The sequence below is a fragment of the Rissa tridactyla genome, chromosome 4, assembly GCF_028500815.1.
Source record: "Rissa tridactyla isolate bRisTri1 chromosome 4, bRisTri1.patW.cur.20221130, whole genome shotgun sequence".
NCBI lineage: Eukaryota > Metazoa > Chordata > Aves > Charadriiformes > Laridae > Rissa > Rissa tridactyla.
In genome coordinates this window covers 31,857,816-31,870,838 of record NC_071469.1, presented here as the reverse complement: position 1 = coordinate 31,870,838, position 13,023 = coordinate 31,857,816, and the positions used below count along the sequence as shown (strand labels likewise).

The 13,023-nt window shown below is 42.7% G+C and overlaps 1 protein-coding gene across 5 annotated transcripts in view; it reads right to left on the bottom strand.

Annotated features, from left to right (window-relative positions):
- Positions 1 to 5,213: 5,213 nt before the first annotated feature.
- The window catches only part of BAZ1A (bromodomain adjacent to zinc finger domain 1A), a 63,787-nt gene continuing 55,977 nt past the window's right edge, over positions 5,214 to 13,023 (bottom strand). For all 5 annotated transcript variants that reach the window (XM_054200694.1, XM_054200693.1, XM_054200695.1 and 2 more), the window contains 6 exons: positions 11,405 to 11,652; positions 11,059 to 11,285; positions 10,235 to 10,719; positions 8,989 to 9,134; positions 6,796 to 6,883; positions 5,214 to 6,244 (listed from right to left, as the gene is read on the bottom strand). In XM_054200694.1, coding sequence (XP_054056669.1) covers positions 6,054 to 6,244; positions 6,796 to 6,883; positions 8,989 to 9,134; positions 10,235 to 10,719; positions 11,059 to 11,285; positions 11,405 to 11,652 — 1,385 coding nt within the window. In that variant the 3' untranslated portion in view covers positions 5,214 to 6,053. The remainder of the gene's footprint in view (positions 6,245 to 6,795; positions 6,884 to 8,988; positions 9,135 to 10,234; positions 10,720 to 11,058; positions 11,286 to 11,404; positions 11,653 to 13,023) is intronic.

Here is a 13,023-nt window from a genome sequence, read left to right as displayed (position 1 = left end):
TGGTTCTGAAGTTTTAATATTATTAAAATTGCTCCAGACAGACCTAGGACTCTGCAGCATTGCATCTGTTTGATGAAGGTTGAACCCAAGGACTGGTTCTAAGAAACCTGTTAGAAGCAGACATGGACAACTTATGGAAACAAAAGATGCACAGACTAAACCTACTTAAGCATTGCAAAGCCCCCTCACAAAGTATGTTGCTTAGAAAGTTGATCTTGCCTTTTAAAACCGCTAAGTTTTTCTTTTTCAGTTAGCGATCTAAAAATAAAACATTAGCTAAGCCTAACATGCTAAATACATGAGTTGAGATCACTTTCTGTTGGTGGAGGATAGGCTTTAGGGATGACTGGGGCACGGGAATATTTATAACCGTTGCTGGATCGCGGGACCTGTTGGTCAGTGCGAAAGTGTCCTCGGTCGACAGCCGCGCTCCCGAGGGGTGCCAGGACCGCCGAGCCCCGCCTGCGACTGCCGGTGGGATCTGCACAGGAACGCTCGCGGAAGGCAGCTACGAAGCCCTCACCCCACCGGCAAATGCCCTCCACTGCCCACAATCAGCTGCAGAGCTGCAATCCAAAATCCAAACGTTTCAGCATCCTGGTTGAAGCGCAGCCCGACTCCGCGCAGCCCTTCCCTCACCAAATGGATTTCATCTGTAAGGCCCTTGGAGAAGAAAAATAGGAAAGCACATAGAGTGTTAGATATGTTCTTATAGGACTGTTAATCTAGGAAATAGCTATATAAAGCCTAAATAAATTGGTAAACTAAGAATAGCAAATCGACAAAACTCAAGTTAGGCTGTATATTAGCCTAGCAGAGCAGGAGTATCCTCTAGAGGACAGCTTTGTTACAAGGGACATTGTAGTGCCAGCGTGCCGTTTTCGGTTCCTCCGCACAGCACAATTAAATCAGGCTGTACTTGGCGCCAGAATAACTCTGCGCTGCGATGCGATGCCACCGCAGCGGCACCCCGTCACTGGAATAAAGACCCTTTCTTTCCTGGTTCTTTGAAACAAGTCTACGAAAGGAAAGGCGAACGACTGCAGAGAAGAATACGTGAAAGCTGATCTGCGGTGGGCAGCGGCCAGCGCTTTGGAGAGTATGCTGTCATGTAACATCCGTGTAGGAAACTTGGCCCAATCGAACATTTCTATCATCAAAAGCGAGTGACCTGAACAGCTGGATATGCTCCGGGAGCTGCCGGGAGGGCGCGGGCAGCCCTTGCTGCCTTCTCCCCCTTCTGGCAAAGGGCGAGGGACTCTCGCATGGGACCAAACACCTCCCGCCCCGGCCGTACCCACAGCCTCTCGCAAGGCAACGGCTGACACGCTCCTGTGTTTGGAGGCCCAGAAAACTTTTTTTTTCCCCCGTTCTTCTTTCATCCCTAAAAATTTTTAAAGATGGAGGCTGCACGTGAAATAAGTCATCTGAAGTTAGTTTCAGTGATTCAGCTGCTGGAGAGTGGACAGCAAAGGGGACTAGAACGTCTCTCTCATGAGGAAAGGCTGAGGGACTTGGGTCCTTTTAGCCTGGAGAAGACTGAGGGGGGATCTTATCAATGCTTATAAATACTTAAAGGGTGGGTGTCAGGAGGATGGGGCCAGGCTCTTTTCAGTGGTGCCCGGGGACAGGACAAGAGGTAACGGGCACAAACTTGAGCATAGGAAGTTCCACCTAAACGTGAGGAGGAACTTCTTTACTTTGAGGGTGGCAGAGCACTGGCACAGGCTGCCCAGAGAGGTGGTGGAGTCTCCGTCTCTGGAGACATTCAAAACCCGCCTGGACGCGTTCCTGTGCAACCTGCTCTGGGTGACCCTGCTCTGGGAGGCAGGTTGGACTGGATGATCTCCAGAGGTCCCTTCCAGCCTTGACCATTCTGTGATTCTGTGATAATTTTCCAGAACAGAAGCACTACAAACCCAGAAAATTGATATATTATGGTAGAGAAATAAAACTCAAAGTTGGCCTCAGTAGACTTTTTGGAAAACATATGCAGCCTGTGTCCTTCTGCCACTGAAAACCTCAGGTGTGCTTCATATTGATGTTCAGCATGTTTATGCACTCCAAATATTAAAAAGCATTGGTTTGGAAAAGTATCCAGAATGCAGCCCTGGGTGCATGGCTGAGGGTGGAGTGTTTCACCACCAGCAGCTCAGATTTGTTTGATTACTTAGAAAATAAGCCCAAGTTCAAAGGCAGACCCAGCCGCACGTTACCCCTGGAGCTCAGACTCGCGGATGCTGCTGGGAGCAGGGGGGGCAGGAGGAAGCTCTGGGCTTTGCTCCCAGCACCGCTCGTGGTCTGAGGAAATCACAGTTTTACCAGCACTTTCCCAGGTACAGGAGTTGTGCCTTTTAAAGACGTAGAAGTACAACATTCAGGAATGATAACCAGTATTTTAATAGCCAGTGCCTTACAGCGGTTAAAATTACAAAGCTTTGCTCAAGGATGCACACGTACACCCACAAACACACTGACATGTTTTAGGGATGGTGCTACTTCAGCATCCCTATTAGGAAACAGAAGGGAAACAAGGCGATGGCGTTACTTACCCGTCCTTGTAATTCTCTTGATTCGCAGCACAAGCCATTTTACCTTTTGCATTGGACTTAATCCAAAAATCTTCAAACCCGAGTGTCCCAACACGGGAAACTTCCTCATCAGTGGTAACTGGGGATTCTCCAAGAGGGGATGTTAAGCAGGCCTGATACTGGACATACGTACAATTGAGCACTTAAAGGCAAAGGTTTAATAGAGTGCTGCTTAAGGAAGCACCAAATTAAGGGAAGTAGGTTGCTGATGAAGGGGGGGAGGAAGCAGACACCAGTTGGTCTGATGGTAGCAGGCTGAGAAACCTCAGAGTAGCCCTTAGAGCAAGCTGGGGAAAGCACAAGGAGCCCTTCTTGCAGGACTGGCCCAAGCAGCCGCTGCTGTGAAGATGAAGGCAGCGCTTTCATTTCATATTTCATTCATATTTCCAAATACAGGTGAAGGGACCCGGCACAACAGCTTCACTACATTGGTGCTACTAGCAGACACGTAAGTGCCAACAGCCAGTATCAGCCTGACCGCAACCACCACACGAGGTGACATCCAGCATTTCCGAGAACAGGCCTTCTCCTTGGGTGGGAAGGGCAGCTTCCAGTAACAGCAGCCACTCTAGGGATTTGTCTTCTGAACATTTTGACAGCCTGTGGTGGCCGGGAGCAGAGCGAGTTGGTTTTGAGGAAACGCTGAGGTTTCCTGGAAGAGACAGTACTTTGGGTTGGAGCCCAGTTCCTCCAAAGGAACTGGCCCCACGGTTACGAAGGCGTTACGTACAAAAAGCGTGAGAAGAAAGTGCCTAGGGTGGCTGGTTACTCAGGAATTCTGAGCTCTGTCATGAATGAAACGGGTGGGAGAAGGGAAGAGAGGCAGAATTTGCACAGCGGGAAAAGCAGCTGGTAGAGCAGTCTTTGGACACCTGCCAGGGCTAAGATATATTGGAGCTACCAAGAAGGGAAAGACTTTCACCATTGGATCGTGTCAAACCCACGCTTGGAGGTCAGGTCCTGGACTTGGAGCTGAAGGAAGCCTACTGCTTGTTTTCCTGAGGAGTCTGGGGCAACCTGATTAGCCGGGGCCTCTGAATCTGAGAAGGAGCCGTTGACCCTATCCATTTCTGCACCTTCCTGAAACTTTGGCTCGGAGCCCCCAGCAGATACTGCACATCCCTTGCTCTGGCAGTAACAGCATGTGGGACGGCTGGTTGCGGTAAGGCAGGGCTTTGTTTGGGGGGAAGGATGAACAAGGAGCATGAATTATCTCAGCCTGTAAGACAAGGAGGGAGATATGAAGCAATTCCTCTTTTTCCATGAAGCAATTCCTCTTTTTCCAAAGGGGTACGTGTGGGGGAAATAACCAACCGTAAAAAGACATCTTGATGTAACTCGGAAAAAGCATGGCTGAAGCTTGAAGAAGCTGCAAGAAGAGTACCACGTCAGGCAGCCCGCTGCCAGAACAGAGGGCTTGGTTCATGCCCTGCGAGCACCACGGAAGCCAAGAACAGCCAGGTCTGCATTTTAAGCACAGCTGCTCAAAGGAGAAGCGGGGACTCTCCCCCTCGGCATGTTTAAGTAAGGCCTTAGGCTTGCAAACTTAATGACAAATCGGTAACTCACAGCACAAGCACACAGACACCACCGTCACAGGCAGAGATTTGGGTTAAGCTGTTCCCACCTGCTCTACCCACACTCAAAATTGTCGTCGCGTTGCCGAGGGGAAGCTGTTGAAGGAAATAACCTTGGAGAAAGAGTGATAGGAATGAACAGCTGGGAGTAGGTTGGGGACAGTAACAATTGAAATGGCATCTGCCACAGATGGACTCGTTCAGCTCCCTGTGCCGCCCCCCAGTAAGTATTTGCATTTAATTCAATGGGAACTATTCATGTGAACGAGAACTTGCACAACTGTTCATGCAACCAGCTAGTCAGGATGTTCACATCCTCTTGGGACGAGACAGATGCAGGGATATCAAGTACGACCTACACCCTGCAAAGTCATCGTCTGCTGCTCACATTCCTTATGGCATTTAGCATTCTTTGTGGTGGGAACAAGAAATGCGTCTTTGATCTGGACAGCAAAGAAAACCCACACCGACCAAGCGAGTAATTCTTTGGGTCCGTGGCACATACAGGTCCTCATGATACAACATACGGCAGCACAAACACTGAGAAAAGCCGCTGCAGCAGCAAAACTCATGTTTGTTTTTCACACCTTCTTCACTCCTACCTCCAAACTTCTGCTCCACACTGTTTTCTCAGACCATGGCGTACCTCCAGGCGTGCAAAACTGGTTTTAAAAGGTTTTAAGTTATTGACTCTAACTGAGTTTAATAAATTTAAATTAATACTGGAAGTAAAACTATCAAGGATAGTAAGTACAGTTTAAAGAAGCTGCTGGTCAGCTAAACAAAGCTATGAGGTTTTACACTGTTAGAATAACAATCCTAATTAACGAACCATACAACTTATACACGTACATCTGACATACTGACGAATGTTTGCATCACTTAGAGACCAGGTATCCCGCTGATTGTGGCTGCCGAAAAAGCCGGTTGGTGTACTCCCATTGGAACCCAGTTCTGCTGTGTTCTCTCCAGCAACTTGCCCTAGTAAGTTAATGGGGAAGATGGGGTAGCGGTGTAACTCAAAGGAAATGCCACAAGCTCAAAATACTTTGAAAAATGTGTCATTTTATTTGTACACTTCCAAAGTTGTACGTAGAAACTTATAGTACAGTCCTGTAAATTTACTCATTGCTAGAAGAACTGCCAGGGACACGGGAAGGTATTTATTGATTGATCATCAAGTTAGAGGGGAATAAACAAACAAACAAAAAAGAACGACCAGAAAAAAGAATTTAAAAAGTTATGGAACTCTCCCTCCCCCCCCTTTTTTTTTTTAATCCCCAAGTACAAATTTTATAAATACAAAACAAATTCACAAATTACTTTGAATGCTAAATAAATATCTACTTAATAAACTCAGACTGAATACCTCCAGCCAGCACTGGTACAGTACTTAAAAGATATGCAGTTGTACTCATTCATGTGTAGTGTTGAGAAGATTCACTCCAACAAGTTCTAAACATACACACAGTTTCTTCAACTGTGCTACAGCAGATTTTATTTGAGTTGATAAAGCCCTCAATACCACAGCTCCTACAAAATCTAGAGGATGAAACAAGGTCATTTGGTGCAGGACAAAACAATGTACTTCTGGAAGATATTTGGACACATGAATGTATTAAAAATGTACAAAACCTCTGTAAACCAGTACTGTATCCAGTACATCTATCAAAATTATTAGACACTGAATAAAACTGTAGCAAAGGTAATCTTTCCTACGTTCTCCTGAGTGCTTAATATTACATTGAGAATATAGTGCAGGCCACACTTCAAGGTGGTTAAAACAGTTGTTATTGCTTTATACAGGTATGACGACTGCGTGATTTAACATTTCATTTTAATGAACATAACAGATTCCCTCAAAAAATCCTTTGGAAGGCAGAGGTTAGATTCGTGACTTCTTTGCCGCGGGAGCAGCGTGGTCCACATTACCAGATGTGATCGGAAGTCCAAGCTTTTGAGCCTGAATGTGGAAGAAAGCTTGAAGTCTAGTTCCAGCTTTTGCTTCACTTGTGTTACGAGGGTTGTATTCAAAGCAGTTTGAAAACATCAGCTCAATGTCTTCAATGAATTCCGCTGGCAAATAAGAAGTAAATTAATTAATTTAGCGTGTCTCAAGTCATCAGAGAGCAGCGTGATAAGGCAGCATGGCACCGCTGAATCAGTGCAGTGATCCTACACAGAGTTGCCACACAAAAATGTCTTTACGTATGTGTCAAGTTTCTATCGTTATGTTAGCGAAGTGCCATGCAAACATTCTTACGTTTCTCTGATTATCAATAAAGGAACTACAAATCAAGCAGTAACAACAGCGCCTTTTCTAAATATTTCATCAGTCACTCACCAACATCAAAAGCTTGAGAAATTACCAACAGTTTCCTAGCTGCTCATTTCTTATCTATCCATATGCCATGTATTTTGGTAGTAAAACAACTATGTTCAACAAATCTTATTTATAAATTATTAGTGAACGCTCTTTTTAAAGAAAGAGAACAAAACACACCACAAAACCCCCAACAAAACACAATTTCAGCTTTCCAGTCCTCTGACACAGCTCTATTTTAGGACAAGAATTTAATTTAAAGAGCAAACAGGGTTCATCACCTTTTTCAATAAATAATACTTACATGCTAACTTATATTCACATTTATTCACTTTTTCACGGATTATATTTAAGGCAATAGGTTTTTTGATGATATCATAGTAGTCTGGTACCTTTAAAAGAAAAAAAAAATAAGAATGATTCACAGACAAAACTAAAAAAAAAAAAAGAAAAAAAGTCAAGCAAACCATGCATTAGCAGAAAGCATTTTGGTCTTATTTTTAAACAAACAGAGGAGTCCCAAGCAGCCACCTCCATTTCCTGAACTGAATATTAGTTTTCAGATATTGCTTTTACTTTTTTTGTATCATTAAAGTAGCCAGCAATTCAGTGAATAAATGTAATCCTAAATACACTGTGAACAACTATAAGAAAATTGCACGAGCAGATAAGCATTACGGCGTTCCAGCTATTCCCATCTGTCAAGCCCAAGAATTATTTCCAAGATTTTAAAACTTTTCATTTTCCTGTGACGTATTCCAATATTAAAAGCTCCTTAATCATGAGTAATGACCATTTTTACTCCACTACCATTCATCGTCTCGCAGTCTTGCACAAGAAGTGAAATCCTGCGATTCCATTTAGCTGTGCTGAAGAGAAGACAGCGAAGCGTTCTGTAGCCAGCAGGACGCAGTACGCAAGTACCAGCGATAAACACGGTTCTGAGTGGCTGTTCATGTGATAAAGCAAAGGGAGGAAAAGGACTGCCTGACCCTTAAGGGTCACAGATTTTGAATTCCAGGTAAGCACCAAGCTTAGGGTGATTCTGTCTCACTCACAAAGCGGGGCACGGGGGCGAAAGAAAAAAATATCTGATCCAAATTTGACCTTTTCTACAAGAAAAGATACCCGCATGCACCATCATGTATGTTTTAAAACCAAGTTCTTGGTTACGGCCTGTAACTTTATCAAATAAAACCTGCAAACGAACCTAGAGAAAGAATTAGTAGAGAAATAGAATTAGATTGACACATTTTTCATTCCTTTCCCTTTAGGAGTGGTGTTTACATAAAAAGAAAGGTAATTTTCTCTTTCTGGCTTACTGTACACTGATCAGTGTATTATCTGCATTGTCTTAAAGACAGCAAAAAGTTTAAACCAAAATTTCTATCACGATGAAGAAAATCTGGGGTTACTCGAGTATGAATTTTATTTTTTGATATACAGAGACTATCCCATAGTGACTGATGCAGGCAAACCGGAACACACTGAATTCTAGCAGTTTCTTTTCAGGATCAAAATTAAGTTGAATTCTCCATCCCTCCCTAAGAAGCTTCCTTGCATTCACCAGATTCTTGCACTTTCCAGTGTAATTCCTGTACTCTAGGATGCAGACACTAGTCTCTGTTCCCTTCAAAATTCCTTTCCTTCTCCTCCTCTGCACTTACATCTTTCATTCATGTTTGTACATCATTCTTTTGTCCACATAAATCCTTCCAGCTACCTGTGACACCTTAGCTGTTAAATGAAGACTTGAAACTCTATCACCATCGATTTTAATAGAGCGCTTAAACACCGAGCTCTAGATCCTGCAAGAACGTCTGCGCAGATTTGCTGCGGGGGGCTTGGAGAGGACAGGCGCTTTGTTAGGGTAGGACAGTTCCAGCAGCACCTTACGACTAAGCAGCCAGTGCAGCCTGCAGAGAACCAGGAATTTGGGAATCTTTATTGCAATACAAACCTCTAAAGCAGCGCTTAATTTGGGTGCCTACTTTACCATCAGGTATTTTAAAATCTAAATAAGAGGGTAATTAAATCAAGAAATAAGCTAAGAAATAACCTTTTTACTGCATTATAGTTATCATCAGAGTGAAGTTGCTCCTACCTTGTTATTTTATTGCAGGTCTGTCCTCAAAATACCCTTGCATAAATTGAAGATTAATTCAACTAATTAATTAATAACCCTAAGCTTAACTTTAGCAGTCCGGTGCCCTAGTTGTTTTGGTTTTGTTTTTTTTGTTCCCCCCCACCCCCCAAATTAAAGCATTTCACATTTTTAAATGCTTGATGGCAAGCATATTTAAAATTTTCCCAATAATGTGTCAATTGTAAAAGTTATTTCTGGCACCAAATATTTGAGCTGAAATGCAAGGGTTCTCCTGAATTGCATTGCTTAGCTGCATCCCCCTGTTTGGGCAATGCTATAAAATCTTGAATTTTATCGGCAGCAAACAGGGTTCCGAACCATTATCACTCCCTTTACAGTTCTATCAGTTACCTGGATTTTGGAAACCAGTTTCATGAAAGGCCAGCTGTCATCATGTCGTACCAGCTCCACTACGAGTTGTTCAAAAGCTGAGAGTTCATGGACTCCCCCTTGACGTCCTGAACTTCTCCTGTTCAGTGAGGTTTGAGGAGACGATTCTGGAAAAAAAAAAAACAACACAACACCTCACCAAATAAAAATAAAATCCTGACAAGTAAAATATTAAGAAAAAAAAGAAAAAATGAAACACCATTATTTTGGGGTACTAAAACTTTAGTTTCAGGGCACAACTCATGCTGTTTGGCTTCAGGTATTAACTATACTACAGTCTTGCTATTAACCACTAAACGTCTCTCTTGCCGTACAAAACACTAAGTACCAGGACTTAGCTGAGTTCCTCCATTCTCCTTCATCACATTAATTTTGCAAAGGATTTTTTCCACCGATTTCAATTTTAAAACAATTTGTTAAACACTTAAAGAAAAGCCCTGTTAGAGAAAAACAGAATAAGCTGCCTGCTCATAACTTTTACCTCCACAAAACCTCTATTCAGAGTGGTTTTATCTGCTTTCAAGAGTAGTCAGCAGGGTGGTTAGAGGATAAGCCCAGAAACTCCCAGTGGTGAAGGACAGAAAAGGTGCAGAACACAAGGCTGCCACACTGGAGCGTAAGCTCTTTTACACTCTTCAGTCTCACACTGGGTCCTTTTTTGTTTTTAAAAGGTTATTGTAGCTTTCCGAGTATTTCCTTGACACCAAATACTTGGTATTAGCTTAGCAAGAAAGGACACTGTCAGCTCTATACCAGATAGATGACATTCTTCTTCTAGCAGAAGTTTCTTGTTGTGCATATATATTCCCAGTTTCACTACCTTGCCTACATCTACGTTCTTCACTGTTGAACTCTTTAATAAAACAAAACCATAAAAGCTATAGGTAAACATTTGCATGGGTTAAGGCATAAATATCACTTTCCCATTTTCCATCCACTTATTAGCAATTGCTCCAGATTGTGTGCAAATATGAAATGTCAGGTATGGATATGGTAAGTCTCCTTGGAAAATAAAGTATTTGTTCTTTAGATGACTGAAATTTTTTTTTTAAGGTTCACTTCAGTGATTGCAAAAGAAGGGAACCGTCTTGTTGGAAGTGGTAAAAATGCCTTCAACCACCATTTCTAGTCTCCTTGCATTACCACACAAATATTTCAGCAAGGAACAGAATGTGGTTTTCGTTCTGGACAAACACATTTTTCTAACCTGTGGATTGTCGTTTCCTGCCTCTTCTCTTGGGTTCAGTAACAGGAAGAGAAAGCTTTGATGCAGAAACTGGATACTTCCTCAGCCGTTCATTCGAGTCTGCAGTATCAACAATTCTAAATCCGAGAGAATTGGAAGGGCTGTTTTCCAGTGCATTATCAGCACTCTTTCTTCCTCTTCGTCTTCTTCGAGGACCGAGTAATTCCACGAATACATCTGCTTGTAGTGAACTTTGGCTCTGACGAGTGGTCCGGCTATTAAGTCTTAAAGAAGGCTTTGTCCCTGACGGAGGGGCTGATTTTATCTTTCTTAAACCCCTTCTGGTAACTTTAGATGAAGATTCAGTTTGCTTAGGTGTGTTTTGCTGACTCCGAGAAGCGTATCTTGCCTGACGTTGGCTGTTCCGACTTGAGAATGGGTTGTTGAGTTTGGCTGCTCTCATTTTTAACGGAAACTTGACCTGGGGTCTTCCTTGCTTTGATGGGCTACAAAAAGTGAACAATTATGTTTACTTATCCCAAAATTCCATTCCTCTCTTTTCCCTCAGTTTTCTAATTCTGCAACTCTGATGGCCATCTCTCACCCACACATCCAAGGCTGGAATTTTCATCCTGAAAAGTGAGTCTAAGTCCAGTGGACCTAATTTTTGTTAGTATTAAACCCATCAGCAAGCATGAAATTCATAACAAGCTGTGATTTTTTTTTTTAAATAAATATCTTTTTTAGGCAGGATTTTCAAGATACGTGTTTATGTGAACAATTGTTATACCTAATAATCAAGATGATATTTCAGTAGGAAGCCACTTTAAGATATGTCTGTTTACCTTATCTCTTCTTCTTCTTGAGATTCATCCTCCTCATCTTGCTCTTCTTCATAATGCTCTTCCTCACTTTGTCCCATTTCATCGTAGTTTGCCTCTTCTTCCCCTTCTCCTAGCTGTTCAGCAGTCTCTTCGTCACTTTCCACAGAAGGTCTCTGTCTGGAGGAGAGGCGTCTAGAGCGCTGTTTTGGTCGGCACTCTGGACAAAACCAGTCTCCTTCAGGAATGACCTAGGAACAGAAAGGGGGGGAAAAAAAACCAAACCAACCAGCATTAGTAATGTGCAATGAAGTCGTAAGAACTACTCAAGTTTTGTGTGAAAAGGAAACACTTCTTTTTCCTTAGATACCTTCAGCTTGGGCCTGATACAGTAAGTATGATAGCCTCGATCACAGCCATCACACAGCACCATGCTTTCTGCATCGCCCTTCTTTCGACACACTTTACAGCGAGCATTGAGGATGGACTTTGACCAGATCACACTTCGATCCAACGTAGACAGATGAAGGAAGACTTGGGACAAGCTGGTAGAAGAAAGAAGTGACTCTCTCCAGCGATCCAAAACTGTTTTATAGGATCGTCCACCATCACTGGCATCTTCCATTTAAGAAGGGGATTTATAAAAAAAAAAAAAGAAAGAAAAAGAAAAAGCAGAATGATGAAACTTCTTTTTCAAACGTTCAGGTTATTTCAGACTATGAGGTAAGGCTCCAACTTTCAAACAGACAGCAGTAGTAAACTGGGGTAATATTATAGCCTTTGTCTCATGTCTTCAATACTTGAATATTTCCTCCTTAATTTTCACGCTACTGAGGCTGTACAATTTTACTCTTCAATACCAATTTAACTTAGAACTTGCATATACATAGGACATGAGTAAGACATAAAAATCTTACTCAGATGTCAATCTGGAAACCTAACAATTTGCTTCAATTTATAAAGTATAAAATGAAGATTACTTAAGATTAAAAAGTAAAACCAAACACACAACACACTCCCAGTTTATTTTCCCTTGCACGTACATTCTGAAATCCCAAAATACTCACATTTAAACAAAGTACCTGGCATTAAAAGAGACTTTACTGGCAAAAATAACAGCTTAAAGGGCTCTTCTCACCTGCACTTGCCCCTGCCCCTCTACAGTCTATCAGACCATCTTTCAGCCCTCTCCCCATGCCTCAGTGCCTTTATCCCTGCCCTGCACTCTGCCTTCAGAAGAACCAGACTGGGTGACTGGTCTGGTTCAAACAGAACTGTTTTCTTGACATTTTGTAAGCAATGTAGCACATGTGAGTCTGTGGTACACACCTAGTGGGAAACCAAGACCTGGGATGCTAATTGTTAGAAAAAAATAGTGCGGGGGGCAGGGTGAGAAATTATAATGTATTTTCAAACAGGTTTGGTTTGCGATCCAGGCCACAGAAATACAGACACAGAATACTGAGGGGGGCAGTACTGAACGGGAATGAGCATCTGGGAATTACAGCAGCAAATGGGCTGTTTGAGGAGGCAGAGAAAGGAGAAGGTACAAATGACACCCTGCACTGCTGCTGCTGAGCAGAAAGGGCATTTCTTTATGAATGCTGAAAGGGATTTCTTGCATTTTAAAGCAATAAGGTTTAAGGAGAGGAAGTGACAATATAGCACTACTTTTGACTAGATAGCCACAGATTTTCCTTCTAAAAGTGACAGTCGGGTTATTACCGTGGGATCTCCAGCTGATTAATGATGCACTCCACTATAAAATGCCACCTTGCCTGCTGCACTAGTCACAGTGGGCACAGGAATGGCCTATGATCCACCTGTCTGCCAAATGATTTCTCCTCAGGAATAAGAAGAGAAAATATCTAATTACAAATATAACGAAAGAATAAAAATGAGAATAATTGCTCTCCTGGCAAGGCCTTTCTGCCTTCTCATCAACTGGCTGCCAGGATTTGCCTAATCTTGCATACATTTGCATGAGCA